Below are 16,886 nucleotides of genomic sequence, written 5' to 3'. Positions count from 1 at the left end.
CCATGACGCATTTTGTTTTATCCATTCTCACTGAAATGGATAAAACATTCATTATGTATTTTTATTTCCATTCTTGTTATACCCTTATGTTTTAATTATTTTTTAAAAATTATCAATGAATTTATTTATTTAATTATTTCTCTTAACTTTTTATTAAATCATAACTGTGTACGTTAATGATTTATGGGGTACAATGTGCTGATTTTATATACAATTTGGAATGCTTACATCAAACTGGTTAACATAGCCTTCACTTCACTTACTTAATTATTGTGTTAAGACATTTATACTCTACTCTTAATAGATTTGACATATATCCTTGCAATATGCACCATAGGTGAGATCCCACCGATTACACTCCCCCCTCCCCTCGCCCTCCTCTTCCCTCCTTCATCTTGGACTATAATTTTGTTTTGTCTTTCATATGAAAATGTGGGTGATTATATATTGGTTTCATAATAGTACTGAGTATATTGGATACTTTTTCTTCCATTCTTGAAATACTTTACTAAGAAGAATATGTTCCAGCTCCATCCATGTAAACATAAAAGAGGTTTGGAGAGAGTGCAGGGGGAACACTTGAAGAAATTGGCCTGGGAGAGTATTTTATGAGAAGGACCCCCAATCCTCCCCCCCCCAGCCCCAACCCTTGGGCAATTGAAGCAACACCAAAAATATATTACTGGGATCTGATCAAACTCAAAAGCTTCTGCACAGCCAAGAACACAGTAAGTAAAGCAAACAGACAGCCTTCCAAATGGGAGAAGATTTTTGCAGGTTATGTTTCTGACAAAGGTTTGATAACTAGAATTCACAGAGAACTCAAACTAATTAATAAGAAAAGAACAAGTGATCCCATTTCATTGTGGGCAAGAGACTTGAACAGAAACTTCTCTGAAGAAGGCAGGTGCATGGCCTACAGACACATGAAAAAACACTCATCATCTTTAATCGTTAGAGAAATGCAAGTCAAAACCACATTGAGATACCATCTAACTATAGTAAGAGTAGTCCACGTAACAAAAATTCAAAACTGTAGATGTTGGTGTGGGTGTGGAGAGAAAAGAACACTTCTGCACTGCTGGTAGGAACACTTAGGGAACTAAAAGTAGACCTGCTGTCCCATCTTGCAATTCCTCTGCTAGGTATATATCCAGAAGACCAAAAATCACTATACAACAAAGATACTTGCACCAGAATGTTTATTGCAGCCAATTCATAATTGCCAAGTCATAGAAGCAGCCCAAGTGCCCATCGACCCATGAATGGATTAACAAATTTTGGTATATGTATACCATGGAATAATATGCAGCCTATATCCTTATGTTTTAGGTGTCTCTTGCAATAGCATATAATTATTTTTAATCCATTTTATGAATATCTGTACTTTAGTTAAACCATTAAGTTCATTAACAATGTATTAATATATTTGAATGTTACATTTGTCATATCTTTACTTTTTCTTTATTCTAGGCTTATTTTTTTCTCGTTCTACTTTTTCACTGAACAGTTTGACTTTATTCACTGTATTATTTCAGTGGTTCTCATGAGCAGCTCTTATGTATGTTTGTTTATTAGATTCTTATATGTTCTCACTCTCCTGATTCACATGCCTTTCTTATGCATTTTAGTGCCATGTTTTTTATTGATATAATGTAGTTGTACATACTTCCTTCTGTTTTAGATCTCAGGAGAGATAATTGCATAGTCTTTTTTTGTTTCATTTTATTCACACATTTGCTTTATTCACGTGTGTGCTTTACTTGGTTTTCACACTCTTTGCTTTCCTTCTTTGATTACTACTTTATCTCTGAAGTAACATCTTTTAGACTATCTCTTTTCTGGGACATGGTACACTGCAAAAGCAAAAAAAAATGTTTTGCTCTCTTTCTCAATGGACATTTCAGTGGTTATAGGATTTTTATTTTATGCCAAAACTATGAAGACATTGCACTATTTTCTGGCTTCCCTTATTGCTGAGAAGCAGTCAGCTGTTGGCCTAACATTCATTTCTTTGTTTTATTTAATTTATTTTCTGAGACAGTGTCTCTGTCACCCAGGCTAGAATGCAGTGGCATCATCACAGCTCATTGATCTTCCTGCCGTGGCCTCCCAAAGTGTTAGGATCACAGGCATGAACCATAGCTCCCAGTTGTTTTGTAGTTCTTTATGTAATCTGAATATTAATTCTTTGCCAGTTACCACATTTTTCTGTGTATAATACACACCCACATTTTTGCCCAAACTTTGAAGAAAAAATATCTTTTGTTTTAATTTTTTAATTTAAAAAATTAACTTTTTTTGTATTACAAAGGAATTTTAACATAGTTTTTATTTTTATTTTTTTTGAGACAGAGTCTCACTATGTCGCCCTTGATAGAATGCCATGGCATCACAGCTCCCAGCAACTGCCAACTCTTGGACTTAAGTGATTCTTTTGCCTCAGTCTCCCAAGTAGCTGGGACTACAGGCGCCTGCCACAATGCCTGGCAATTGTTTGCTTTTGTTGCAGTGGCTGGCACTGTAACCACTGTGCTACGGGCGTCGAGCCGATTAACGTTGTTTTTTAGTATATTATGGTATAAGAAGTTTAATGTAACAAAAAAATTAATAAAACACATAACAGATGTACGTCTACAAGAAATTTTATGTACCAGTAACAAATTTATGATATTTATGCATCATAGAAGGCCAAGAGCTCTTCAACACTGTCAAAATATGAGAACTATCATCTTCTTCAATTTAAGCATTAATGGTATCTTCTGAAGGGTCACTTTCCTCATCTCGGTAACTTTCATCATCCTCTGTTCCATAGCATTGCTGATGCTGCATTTTTAAATGATTTCACATCTGCTTTCTTATTGACACTGTTCCATCTTAGGATCCAAACCTGGGTGATAGATGTTTTCTTGTTTCTGCTTGTAGGTGTTAATTGTAGGTAGCCATTACCAGCTGACTATGTTTGTGATGCCCACTCTTTTCCCATTAACTGGATAGCCCACCAGATAACATAGCAAGTTGGGCTTGCAAGTCCACTGTGATTGCTTTTATATTTTGTGTAATATTGGCTTTCATCATAAGTTCAATGAAAATGATTACTATATTCTTGGTTTTATTTTGCATATTGATACTGTCATTGATTTCTAGAGTTCTAAGAACCTTTTTTTCTTTTTTTAGACACCTTGTCTCAGTGGCCTTGGGTAGAGTGCTGTGGTGCTATCCTAGCTCACAGCAACCTCAAACTCTTTGGCTTGAGCAATCCTCTTGCCTTAGCTTCCTGAGTAGCTGAGATTATAGGTGTGCACCACTACACCCAGCTACTTTTCTGTATTTTTAGTAGAGATGGGGGTCTCACTCTTGCACAGGCTGATCTTGAACTCTTGAGCTCAAACAGTCCACCTGCCTCAGCTGCTCAGAGTGCTAGGATTATAGCCGTGAGCTACTGTGCCCAACCTCTAGTTTTACTTTTAATGTAGATAAATAAATAAAATAATTTAAAACAGATAGGGAGTTAATATTACTTATAGTGTATGTCCTTATTTTTCCTTCAAAAATTTGGGCAAAAGTGTGCACTGTACACTGCAAAATATGGTATATGTATTGCATATGTTTTTTCCCAGTCTTCATTTTAAAGGTGTCATTTGATGAGTAGAATTTTTGATTTTGGTAAAGTCAATTTTTTGTGGTTTTGTTAAATTTCCATTTCAGTTTAGTCTAAGATACTGTTGTGTAACTTAAGGTAGGTCATGAAAGGCTTATGAATTTTTATTTATTGTTATCTGATTAATTGCAAAGTTTTTTTTCAAATTCCTACTGATTTTTGTGTATGGAGTGAGAAGAGAGGTCAAAGTTCCTTTGTTTCAAGTTTTGCATTCTTATTGAAAACATTTGACTGCATATATGTAGGTCTGTAGTTATTCTAGTAACCCTTCATTACTGTGGTCAAATTAGTAATGTGAATCTTCCAAGTTTTTCTTTCTTAACATTGTTCTAACTCTTCTAGATCTTTTGCATTCTTAAGTTAGATTTTTTTTTTTTGAGACAGAGTCTTACTATGTCACCCTCCGTAGAGTGCTGTGGCATCACAGCTCACAGCAACCTCAAACTCTTTTGGGCTTAAGCGATTCTCCTGCCTTAGCCTCCCAAGTAGCTAGGACTACAGGCTCCCACCACAATGCCTGGCTATTTTTTGGCTGTAGTTTTCATTTCTGTTCGGCAGGCCCGGGCTGGGCTTGAACCTCTGGTGTATGTGGCTGGCTCCCTAGCCACTTGAGCTATAGGCGCTGAGCCATTAAGTTAGATTTGGTTTGTCAATTTTAAGAAAGAAGTCACTGGGATTTTCATAAGGACTGTGTTTGTCTACAAATGAATTTGAAGGGTTTGATTACTTTAATACAGGTAATACTGAGTCTTAAATGTCCATGAAAACGAAATAGCTCCTATTTACTTATCTCTTTAAGGTAACTTTAAGGCAACTGTTTCCATAGTTTTTAATTGTCTAGGTGTTTGCATAGTTTTTACTTGATTTGTTCCTAGGTATTTGATGTATGCTATCATAAATGAAATTGTGTTTTAATCTTCATTTCCCAGTTCTTTGCTGTTGTGTGTATTTAAGTTATGATTACCATTAAATGAAATGCAGTAATATTTGCTGACACTAAAGGTAACTGTAAGAAAAGTTTTATTTCAGAAAAACTGGCCAGATTATAAATGATCTTTGGGAGACTGGAAGATTAGATCAACTAGTCTGCTTTTCTGTAGGGTAGATTCCCCTTGGAGTTAATGACTTCTGAGTTTCTACTCTACAGTTCTGACTGGTAGTGTCTTCCCAGGGACCTCCAGGGGGGAGGCAGATGGTTGGAATTTTCCATGCTGGCCTTTTGCTATTTAGGGTTTCTAACAGATAAAGGATTTTGGAAAAATAAACTGTTGAAGTGGTGAGTTGTAATGAATCTTGGTTGGATAGGTGAGAGCAGGAGGTGGCTTTTAGGGCACAGATGGCAAAAGCACAGGTGGCTCAGAATTTCTCTAAAGTGGGGGAATTACTGTGAGAAGAAGGTTGTGTAGGAGGTTTGGCCCAGAGAGCAGATTTCTGAATTGTCTGGGAGGTGAGGCTGATCGTAGTGATGCTGCAGCATACACTGTGGCCCAAGGATGTATCTATTGATGTGGAATGTGGGTGCAAAAGATATTGGCGACTAGAGTGTGTGGTCCTGGCTGGACCCTCCTCATGGATAGAACCATATTAAATTATGGTGTACCTTGAAGGTGAGAGGAAGAGCCTGGGACCGGTGTATTTCAGGAGTGAAAGAGTTTGAGTTTGGGCGGCGCCTGTGGCTCAAGGAGTAGGGCGCCGGTCCCATATGCCGGAGGTGGTGGGTTCAAACCCAGCCCCGGCCCAAAACCAAAAAAAAAAAAACAAAAAGAGTTCGAGTTGTGGTTGGTGGCAGATCACTTAGGAAGAGGGTCACATTGAATTCTACTTGAGGCAGATCAGGGACCCCCCCCCCGACACACACACACACATATACACACTGCTTGGAGGCTTCACCTAAGTAAGAGAAAGACCCAGGATCAGGCAGAACTTGCTGTTCAAAAGAGGAAATGCCAAGAAACAAAACTCAATACATTAATGTACACAGTTATGATTTAATTAAAGAAAAAAAAAAAGAGTTTTCCTTGGGTGGTTCCTGTGGCTCAAAGGAGTAGGGCGCAGGCCCCATATGCCAGAGGTGGAGGGTTCAAGCCCAGTCCTGGCCAAAAACTGCAAAAAAAAAAAAGTTTTCCTTGGTGGGCAGGAGAGGGCAGCCTTTGATTACTTACTCCTGATGTTCTTTCATTTACTATAGATGCCAGTGTGAAGAGTCCTGTGAGGGCAAGAGAGTAGCCTTCTGGTTCTCCCAGTGCGCTGTTGTTCAGGCAAATTGTCTGTCGTTCTCACAGGATGACTGCTCTTGGGCTGTCTCCCACATTCGGTAAGTTCTTGGGTCAGTGCCTACCTTGGGGAATTGAGTGTAAGTGGCCTCTGCTATAGCCTCTCTGGGCTACCAAGGGAGGGTGGGTGAGTCAAGAGGAGCAGAGCCCCAGCAGCCACCTGGTCACTGTGTCTGACTTAGGGTCTTGGTGTGTCTGGGACAGGGAGAACAGATTTGTATTTGGTGTGCAAAGAGGGCACAGGTGATGGGTAATCTTGCATTATTCTATTTATCATTTTGATGAATTTGAGCAAGGTAACAATTGTCTCTCTCAGGGCCTCTATTTCTTCACTCATACTTGGGAATATATGTCTCTTCCTGCTGGTATGTAGGCCTACCAGCCTCTCTTCTGTCTTTGAGTGGAACAAGGCTGCCCTGGCTTTTTATAACACATGTGTGTGAGAGAGAGTGTGTTTTGGGTGGACGCTGAAGAGTTAGTGTGGAGCAATTACCCTGTTTGTGGGGGTTGTGATGTAAAGTGTGTTTTGGGGGTGGATGCTGAAGAGTTAGTGTGGAACAGTTGCCCTGTTTATGGGGTGGGAGTTGTGATGTAGAGTGTGTTTGTGGTGGACGCTGAAGAGTTAGTGTGGAGCAATTGCCCTGTTTGCAGGGGTTGTGATGCAGAGCAGGTTCCTGGGTCACAGCAGGTGACTATCTGATTCATATAGATCTTCTATTCCCCTCTAGCTGTGTCTACCCAGGACCCCACCTGTCTGCAAGAGCCAGAATTTCCTCTTTCTTCAAAAGACCATTCCTGTCCTCAGAACTTGGACCTGTGTGCTTGTAGTGATCTGGAGCCTCACATACCAGCTGGGTTTGGTTCCCAGGTACACCATGCTTTCCGGGCCCCTGAGGATGGAAGAGGCACTTCCCAGCACCACCCCCACCAGCACCTATCAGAATTCTTTCAGATCTTCGTCTTGACTGGTGGACATCTGAGCAGGGCCTGAAAGAGAGCCAGTGAATATGCAGAGGCTGTCCTGGTATTGGGGAAGTTAGGGGAAATGATTCATGTAGCAAATGTTCTCCCATGCTTGCAGGGTTCTCAGGTCCACACACCCTCAAAGAGGAAGTAAAACTGAAAGCATTCAGACCAGGCTAGAAGTGGAGAGATTTTGTCCCTTGTCAGAATTGAAGCAATGAAATGGGACAAGATTACCTCATAGGGAAGAGGAGATACCTGAGGACTGATGTCCAGAGGAAATCTACGTAGCACACTGTCTGAAAATCCCGTGTTGGGTCTTTCATGCCCAGTCTTCAGCCTGAGCCTGCCTTCTGTGAACACCAGTAGGCTGGTTCCTCACTGATCCCAAACATGTGTGGTGTTTCAGGAATCAGTGACTTTCCAGGATGTTGCTGTGGACTTCACTGAGAAGGAGTGGCCCCTGTTGGATTCTTCCCAGAGAAAACTGTACAAGGATGTGATGCTGGAGAACTATAGCAACCTCACTTCGCTGGGTATGGCTGGCACCATTTCTTTGTTTCTTCACTTGTGAATCAGATGTTTTAAAGTACTTGCTGTGACCCAGGATCTGTGCAAGAGTTCAGAACATAGGCAGCTCTGGCGCCCAGCCTCATGCTGTCTTCCATGACCATTGATCTTGGAGGGTCTCCAGCGTGTGTCTGAGCTCAGGCACAGGTGCCTTTCTTTTGGAAGGCCAGCGTGTGGGGCTTTGCAGTTTTGTTTTCTATGAAAGATATTAAGTGTGTTCTTTAGAAACTTGGCACCATTATTTTTCTCTTCCTAAGTCAGACTTGTCCACCTTCAGAACACTGCACACCAAAGTGTTGATCCCAGTCTAATGGAATGGGGTTTCCCCCTACGGCTCTCCTTCAACTGTATTTTTCCTGTGAGTACAGGGTATCAGGTTGGCAAGCCCAGCCTCATTTCTCACCTGGAGCAAGAGGAAGAGCTGAGGATCGAGGAGAGGGGCACCCAGCAAGGCCCTCGTCCAGGTGCGTGAGCATCAGGAAAGTAACTGTGCTGTGACTCAGCTCCACTCAGCGAGTGGGGGAGGTGCTTTGGAAAGTGTCAACCAGGGAAGTTGAGAAGTGTTCTCTCTCTTGTTGCCCATCCATTCTCTCACAAATTCTTTAGCCTCTATCTTAGCATTTGGTGTTTCCATGTGGGCTTTTTGTCCCATTCTTTCATATTCAATATTTCTTTCTTCTTTTTTTTTTTTTATTTGAGACAGTCTCCCTGTGTCACCCTTGGTAGAGTGCTGTGGCATCACAGCTCGCAGCAACCTCAAACTCTTGGGCTTAAGCGATTTTCTTGCCTCAGCCTCCGAAGTAGCTGGGACCACAGGCGCCCACTAGCTATTATTTTGTTGCAGTTGTCGTTGTTGATTTCAGCTGGCCCAGGCTAGCTCAAGCCTACCAGCCTCGGTATATGTGGCCAGTGCCCTACCCACTGAGCTATGGGTGCTGCCCATATTCGATATTTCTGATCATACTCTGTCATTATCAGCATCCATCTGAATTGACTTAAATTTCTCCCCGTCACTGGCAAATACCTCACACAATCAGATTTTCAACAATTATTTTTGTTTACATTTGTGTCCTGTCCTTTTGTATCACCTTCCCTTAGGGTTAGTATCTGCAACACAATCCACCTGTTTTTGTCACCATGATTACAACATATTCTTTTTTGAGAAAGTTCATACTTTTCCAATGTGTTTCAGATTGGGAGACTCCATCTAAAACCAAGTGGTCAATTCTTATGGAAGATATCTTTGGAAAGGAGACGTCCAGTGTTGTGACAATGGTAAGAGTTCCTTGGGATATTCCTTTAGTTATTCCTTCCACATTCTCATAGAGACTGGGGCAGCGCATGTTAGAAAAGCAGCTTGAGAACCAGGCACATGGGAATTCCCCAGGAGGAAGCATGTTCCAGAGACACTGAATACTGTGAAGTTGGGAAAAACCCTCCACCTAGTCTCAAAGTTCTTCACTCCAAGTTCTCATTAGTAAGTATTTCCAATATTGAGCATTAAGTCTTAGTTCAATTTTAAGTAGTGAACAAACTGCATGCAGAAGCCATTGTAAAATTTACAGTCATGGAGCCTTACAGCTTAGCACTTGCATGTTCTCTGATAGCGTTCAAATGGAACAGGAATAGTACATTTGCACTGCAAAATATGACATCTGTCTAGCATGCTTCTATTCATAGCAGTGTATGCAGGGTTGATCCGTAGGAATGTAACGAATGTGCGAAATGCTTAGCACTCATCTCTTAACCAGCAGGAAAGAGCTCGTCTTGGAGAGAAGTCCACTGAATATGCTCACTTGTTTGAAGTCTTCAGCATGGGTGCTCATCTTACCCAGCCAATGAGAAGGCATACTGGCAAGAGGCCCTATCACCGCCGCAACTATGGGATAGCTTTCAAGAGCAGACCACAGCTGACTCAACATGTGAGCCTGTTTGACGGCAGAAAAATGCATGAATGTCATCAGTGCCAAAAAGCTTTCACCACAAGTGCTTCCCTCACCCGGCACAGGAGAATACACACTGGGGAGAAACCCTATGAATGCACTGACTGTGGGAAAGCCTTCAATGACCCTTCAGCCCTTAGAAGTCATGCGAGGACTCACCTCAAAGAGAAGCCCTTTGACTGCAGTCAGTGTGGAAATGCATTCCGGACCCTTTCAGCCCTGAAGATACACATGAGAGTTCACACTGGTGAGAGGCCTTACAAATGTGATCAGTGTGGGAAGGCCTATGGTAGGAGCTGCCACCTCATTGCACACAAGAGAACACACACTGGAGAGAGGCCCTACGAGTGTCACGACTGTGGGAAAGCCTTCCAGCACCCCTCCCATCTTAAAGAGCACGTCAGGAACCACACTGGGGAGAAACCCTATGAGTGCATGCAGTGTGGCAAAGCCTTCCGATGGAAATCTAATTTTAATTTGCACAAGAAGAACCACATGGTAGAGAAAACCTATGAATGTAAGGAATGTGGGAAATCCTTCGGCGATCTTGTGTCACGGAGGAAACACATGAGAATTCATATTGTCAAGAAGCCTGTTGAATGCCGACAGTGTGGGAAAACCTTCAGGAACCAGTCTATCCTGAAGACACACATGAACTCTCACACTGGAGAGAAACCCTACGGGTGCGATCTCTGTGGGAAAGCTTTCAGTGCAAGCTCAAACCTAACTGCACACAGGAAAATTCACACTCAAGAGAGACGCTATGAATGCACGGCCTGTGGGAAGGTGTTTGGTGATTACTTATCCCGGAGGAGGCACATGAGCATTCATCTTGTAAAGAAACGCGTGGAGTGTAGGCAGTGTGGGAAAGCCTTTAGAAACCAGTCGACCCTGAAGACACACATGCGGAGTCACACAGGAGAGAAACCATATGAGTGTGATCACTGTGGGAAAGCCTTCAGCATAGGCTCTAACCTGAATGTGCACAGGAGAATCCACACTGGGGAGAAGCCCTATGAATGCCTGGTCTGTGGGAAAACCTTCAGTGACCACTCATCCCTGAGGAGTCATGTGAAAACTCACCGAGGAGAGAAGCTCTTTGTGTCACAAGTGTGGAAAAGACTCCAGTGAGCGAGCCTGCTTTAATGTGAGCACTCAGACTGGAAATGAGCCTTGTGCACGTGAGAAGGCAGAAAGCTTCTTATGAGCTGTCACCTTGCTGGGCATAAGAGAATACACATAGCTTGGGAGAAATCCAGTTCCTGGAGAGACTATGGAAAGACAAGTTGTTCTCATCCCTTAGGAGATTTGTGAGACTTTACTCTGGGGTAGAAAACATACTTTGTAGTATGGAGAAGCCTTCAGGGTGCATTCTGCTTTTAAACATATGAGAACTTAGGGAACAGAAGCCCTGGCTTGGCATCTAATGTCAAGATGACTATAGCATCACCTCTCACCTGGGCACAAGAGTTAACTGCACTGGGGAGAGTCTCTGTGAATCTCTGCAGTGACTGGGGAAACTTTCCCTGGTCTCATGCTCTTTTTATCCATGAGAGAAATCACACTGAAGAGAGGAATGTAGGAAAGTCACTAACACAGGTCACAGCAGACCATGGTTTATATAGCTTGCAGACTGACAACAGTTCCATTTGTAAAGAGGAAGAATAAATGACAGAGACCATCTGTGGCCAACAAAACCTATAATACTAGCTATCTGGCCCTTTGCAGAAAAGCAATGTTGACCCTTGACCTACAGCAGTGGTTCCCAGTTGGGGATGATTTTGCTGTCCAGGGGTTACTTGGCAGTGTCCTTTGGAGACATTTTTGATTTATTAGAACTGGAGGGGAGGTCAAAGAGGGAGGCAGGTGGTGCGGCATGTAGCAAGAAGACATCAGAGGTGCTGCTAAATTTCCTACAACCTTTAGGACCTCCCACCCTCAAAGAAAGAATTATGTGCCCTCAAATATCACCATTGCTGAGGTTGCAAATAATCACTGTTTTATTTCTTAGATTTTACCCACAGTAATCCATTTTTATGAATTCTTGTGAGCACTTAAATAGGAGAAAGTTCTTTTCAAACTTAGACAATATAATAGTGGTGATAATCCCTATGTGGTTGTGACATCAGCCTTGATTGCCTCACTTGCTGTGCATATGAGAGTTCTTGAGAGACCCCAGTGGGATTCTTCCAGTGGATATGAAATTGCACTTAACCAATCTTTCTTCATGGAAACAGAGCCCGGCTCATTAACTTTTAGTTTTTATTTTTAAGTTTATGTTCTTCCAAATAACCTGCATCACGAAAAGTCTGTATATAGCATGTTTACTAGAGCCTCATCCTCAAAACGTCTTAATTTCCTTTGTGATAACTCACCTGATCAATGGCTTACTTAGGATTGTGTTATGTGCTGTGTAACATGTGGGTATTTTTTAGTACCTGTTTGTTACTGGTATCTAATTCACGTGCATTGTGATTAGAGCATGGTGTCTTCATTGGATCCTCTGGCAGCTTGCTGTGCAGCCAAGAGTGGCACATATTTGTTCCTCTGGTGTCCACTCTCACCTTTTTCCCCATCAAGAGAATCCAGGTTTTGTCAGATTAATAAGGTGTGCTATTTCATTATTTTTTTTGAGACAGTTTCAAGCTGTCACCCTGGGTAGCGTGTTGTGGTGTCACAGCTCACAGCATCCTCAAACTCTTGGGCTTAAGCGATTCTCTTGCCTCAGCCTCCCAAGTAGCTGGAACTACAGGTACCTGCCACAACACCTGGCTATTTTTTTGTTGTTGCAGTTGTCATTGTTTTTAGCTGGCCCAGGCTGGGTTTGAACCTGCCAGCCTCGGTACATGTGGCCTGTGCCCTACCTGTTGCGCTATAGGCGCTGCCCATAAGGTGTGCTATTTTAAAGAACCTCATACAGTGCTTCTTGCAACTAGTGTTGTCCATGTTCCATAGCCCTGGCCTTTGACAGACAAGCAGATATATGTCACTATGTGGGCTTCTGGGAAAGGTCTTTAAAAAGAAGTCATTCATTCTTACCTGAATTCTTTTCTTTTTGTTCTGTTCTTTGCTTTACACCCTAGTTCTCACCTTGCAAGGAGAGCCAGTACCTGGTGTCAAAAGTTTTATCATGTAACCATGAGGATGAAAGCCATGTTCTAGGAACATCACTTAAGAAAGGTTGCAGTGACCCTGTTCACCCCTCTGTCACTTCCATGAGTGTCTGCACTAGCCCTGGATTTGTTGCTCCCAAACTTCCTAATACATGAGAAGAAATAAAATTGACTGTTGGTTTAAGCTTCTATGGCTGTGTCATTGCTTTTTTATTTACTTACTTTATTTATGGTGGGAGGAGGGTTCTGTACCCAGGTGGATGCTGTCTGGAACTCACATACCTGGTAGTAGGTTTTATAACTGCTACCTGAATGTATGGACAAAACATTTATGCTTTTAATTGTTGGATATAGGTTTTACATTCTTTTCTTTCTTTTTCTTTTTCTTTTTTTGAGGTAGTGTCTTGCTCTCTCACCCTGGGTCGACTGCCATGGCATCATGACAGTTCATAGCAACCTCGAACTCCTGGACCCAAATGATCCTCCTGCCTCAGCCTCCTGAGTAGCTGGTATTACAGGCACAATCCCAGACCTGCTCATTTTCCTATCTTTTATAGAGGTGGGATCTCACTCTTGTTCGGGCTGGTCTTGGACTCCTGGTGTCAAGTGATCCTCTCGCTTCAGCCTCCCAGAGTGCTGGGATTACAGGTGTGAGCAACCACACCCGGGCTATTTTCTTATTTGTTGATAGATGTGTGTTTTCACAAAAGCCCAAGGAAAGAGGTACCATCTCCTGTTACCATCTCCATGGTGCATGGGGTACAGTCTGAGGCAAGAAAGTTTAGTTCAGTCTGTGAGCTAGTACTGCTGTTTGGGTTTGAACGCCTGGTACCTTGCTCCGGAGTCCACACCTCTATGTCAGGCACTGTTCTGTGCTGCGCAGGGTCTGTAATGAGAACTGATTACATGGAGTCTAATTGGGGTGGGGTACTGATGCACAGATGAGTTAGATGTGTTGTATTCATGTAGTGGTAAGTGCATGGAGGAAATCTCATTTATGATGGTGACAGCAGGAACTTGGGGCTTGAGTGGAGTTTTTGGGTGGGTAGGGAAATTGTTAAAGGGCCATTTGAGCAGCGATGTAAGTGAACTGTGAGCGTGCACTGTATTGTAACCTGATCAGGAGCAGCTCAGAGGCCAGGAGAATGCAGTAGTCTTTGCTTTTCATTCTCAGTGTGGCAGGAAGTATGGAGGATTTTGAATAAAAGGGTGACAACTAGTATCTGTTTTCAGAAACAGATCCCATCTCAGTGGCTTCTGGGTTGATAAGCTAAAGAGAGGACCAAGATACCAATAGAAAAATCCATTAGAAGAGCATTGCAGAATTCAAGTTGTTTTTCTTTTCAATTTTCTTTATTTTCAGTTTGTAGAACATCAGATATAGCTTGAAGTTCACTGAGTGCCATTTTATTTGTTGAATCCATTTAGTGATTCTTTAAAATCTGTATGTCTTAGCTCCTTAAGGAAATAGATGTTCCTCCACACTTCAGTGTGGATTTGCTCTGAAAGGTTCAGCTTGGAACTACCCTGGTTCTCTGGAGGCGATGAGGGAGAGGATCTGTGGCAACAAGGCTTGCTTTGCAGATAAGGTAGAAAAGACTATGTGTTTTGCTCCCACCTCCAAGCCTGATTGTTGAGGTGTGTAGTAACTACACCGCCAGACACACCTTCCCACCCTGATTGTTGAGGTGTGCAGTAACTGCCCCCACAGACACACCTTCCCAGCCTGATTGTTGGGGTGTGCAATAACTGTCCCCCCACAGACACACCTTCCCAGCCTGATTGTTGAGGTGTGCAGCAACTGTCCCCCCACAGACATACCTTCACAACCCGATTGTTGAGGTGTGCAGTTAACTCCCCCGCCACAGACACACCTTCCCAGCCTGATTGTTGAGGTGTGCAGTAACTGCCCCCCACAGACATACCTCCCCAGCCTGATTGTTGAGGTATGCAGTTAATGCACCCCCCCCACATACCTTCCCAGCCTGATTGTTGAGGTATTCAGTAACTGCCCCCCACAGACATACCTCCCCAGCCTGATTGTTGAGGTATGCAGTAACTGTCCCCCCCAGACATACCTCCCCAGCCTGATTGTTGAGGTGTGCAATAACTGCCCCCCCACCAGACACACTTTCCCAGCCTGATTGTTGAGATGTGGAGTAACTACTCCCCCAGACACACCAGCCTGATTGTTGAGGTGTGCAGTAACTGCCCCCCAACAGACATACTTTCACAACCTGATGATTGAGGTGTGCAGTTAACTGCCCCCCACAGACACACCTTCCCAGCCTGACTGTTGAGGAGTGCAGTAACTGCCCCCCCCCCCAGACACACCTTCCCAGCCTGATTGTTGAGGTGTGCAATAACTGCCCCCCAACAGACATAATACCTTCACAACCTGATGATTGAGGTGTGCAGTTAACTGCCCCCCCCACAGACACACCTTCCCAGCCTGATTGTTGAGGTGTGCAGTAACTGCCCCCCCCAGACACACCTTACCAGCCTGATTGTTGAGGTATGAAGTAACTGCCCCCCCCACAGACACACCTTCCCTTCCACCTCATTCTTCCTTGTTCCACCAGACATGAGAGAACCCCATGTAAAGAACAAAGAATCTTACTGAAAGGAGGTCTCAGGTACTCATCAGCAGTCATTAAGGGATGACAGGTAGGTCTGATAACATTGGGCAGTTTGCAAACCACATTTTGTTACATGGTAGAACCCAATCCCATAGGAATCCCAGTTGTAGGCTGGAAAGGCTAAGAATGAGCCTGGAGGGCCCACCAGGGTCTCATGACTGTGCTGACCTTGGACCTTGCATATTTGATGGAGGTGTACATGCTCTCAAATGAGTCTGTTCAGCTCCCTTCCCCTGCCACGTGGAGATCCAACCATAGCCACTGCAGCAGGACACAGGATCTGGGGTGTTTGCAGGAGTGGGTGGTGAACACTGACTTAGGGCCAGATTTGTTGCTTGATTCTCTTCCACCCCTGCCTGGTTCATCTTCAGGCCATTTTCGAACTTCTTTAACTCATCACTTAGTTCCACACCCTTGTGCTGCCTATGGCAGGTAGCCTGGGCATCATTCCTCACCTGCACATAGTACATACACAAACTCAGCATTTGTGTCCTGGGGACTGAGTTTGGGATTTGGAGTACAGAGTCCAAGAAGACTGTGGGGCTCCTTCCTCTCTTGGGTTTACCTGAAAGATTTATGTGTCATTCTGACTGTCTTCTTTGTAAAAAGCTTTGGGAGCTCTCAAGTCTGAGCTTAGACATGGGTTTCTTAGACTAGAGATCCCCAATTCCTCTGAATCTGAGTGTATTTGTGTTTCTTGAAAAGATCTAGTTGTGGTTACCAATTTGGTGGCAAGGTGTGTTGTACTCAGACACCTCATCAGAGTGGACAACACATTTTGCCTGCATCACTTATGAAACAAATGCTTTTATAAATGACACATGGGTCATATTAAACTCTTGTAAATACTGGAAATTAACTGATTAATTCCATTAATGCTGTATTTGTGTTCTGCTTCTATGTATTCTCGGCACTAGAAATGCTGCAGTACACAAAACAGATTACAGTCGTAAGGATCTTTATGTTAAACTTTGGAGTTGGAGTACAGGACGGATGAGACCTATAGTGTACACTGCGTAATCATTTTTTGCCACTTTGCCTTTTCGGGAAACAGAGTCTTCACAGGAATCTCAAGAGGTGGCTTCTGTGTGTATTTCAGCTTCTCCTAAAATAAAGGGCTGGAATGCTTTTTGGATTACCCAGGCTCTTCTCAGTGCTGGTACAGAGCAATTCCAGTTTGTTCTATGAGACTTCTTGGTCTCTCTTACTTTATGTGTTTGGTTCTCAGGTTGTAAGATTTGAAAAATGTTTGCATGGTCATGTCAAAACTTCCATTTTTGTTTTCAAGGGCAATTGGGTCTGCATTAAAATTTTTCTTTTTCTTTTAAATAACGTCCTTGAGTCCATTCACTTCTATCTGCCATGGACTCTGGGATTTTTTCCAAGAAGATATTTCCTATTTAGGCCATGTGAAGGCCTTTATTTGTCTTTAGCTCACTGCTACTTTTCTGAATTCAGAATAAAATCTATTCTTAAAACCAATTTGAGAATCTAAATTCAATCAGTTTGCTTCCCAGAAACAGAAGTTCCAGCCTTGGGCCTTGACAAATACTATTATTTTGTTAAATGAAGCCTAGAGATGTACTGACAATTATTTTGACCTAACATTTATGATAATTTTTTGATAGTTGTCTCTGTGCCTCTCCCAAGAAAATGGTAGGTTATTTGAGCTCTTTGCATAGATTAACAAGTCTTCCCAACTTCACTAGAGTGTTGTCATTGTC

General features: G+C 42.8%; 1 protein-coding gene across 6 annotated transcripts in view; it reads left to right on the top strand.

Annotated features, from left to right (window-relative positions):
• ZNF317 (zinc finger protein 317) overlaps positions 1-12,608 on the top strand; it is a 52,260-nt gene extending 39,652 nt beyond the window's left edge. Inside the window, exons 2-9 of one of the 6 annotated variants that reach the window (XM_053585496.1) lie at positions 5,850-5,975; positions 6,663-6,802; positions 7,307-7,433; positions 7,836-7,931; positions 8,660-8,742; positions 8,855-8,944; positions 9,219-10,557; positions 12,494-12,608. In XM_053585496.1, the coding sequence (XP_053441471.1) occupies positions 5,945-5,975; positions 6,663-6,802; positions 7,307-7,433; positions 7,836-7,931; positions 8,660-8,742; positions 8,855-8,944; positions 9,219-10,541 (1,890 nt within the window). In that variant the 5' untranslated portion in view covers positions 5,850-5,944 and the 3' untranslated portion in view covers positions 10,542-10,557; positions 12,494-12,608. Of the gene's footprint in view, positions 1-5,849; positions 5,976-6,662; positions 6,803-7,306; positions 7,434-7,835; positions 7,932-8,659; positions 8,743-8,854; positions 8,945-9,218; positions 11,781-12,493 lie in introns of those variants that run through there. The other 5 variants (XM_053585497.1, XM_053585495.1, XM_053585500.1 and 2 more) reach the window with 5 other exon arrangements.
• Positions 12,609-16,886: the final 4,278 nt, after the last annotated feature.

This window comes from Nycticebus coucang, chromosome 3, assembly GCF_027406575.1.
Source record: "Nycticebus coucang isolate mNycCou1 chromosome 3, mNycCou1.pri, whole genome shotgun sequence".
In the NCBI taxonomy this organism is placed as follows: domain Eukaryota; kingdom Metazoa; phylum Chordata; class Mammalia; order Primates; family Lorisidae; genus Nycticebus; species Nycticebus coucang.
Note: the sequence above shows the minus strand (reverse complement) of the source record. Positions and strands in the feature narration are given on the sequence as shown.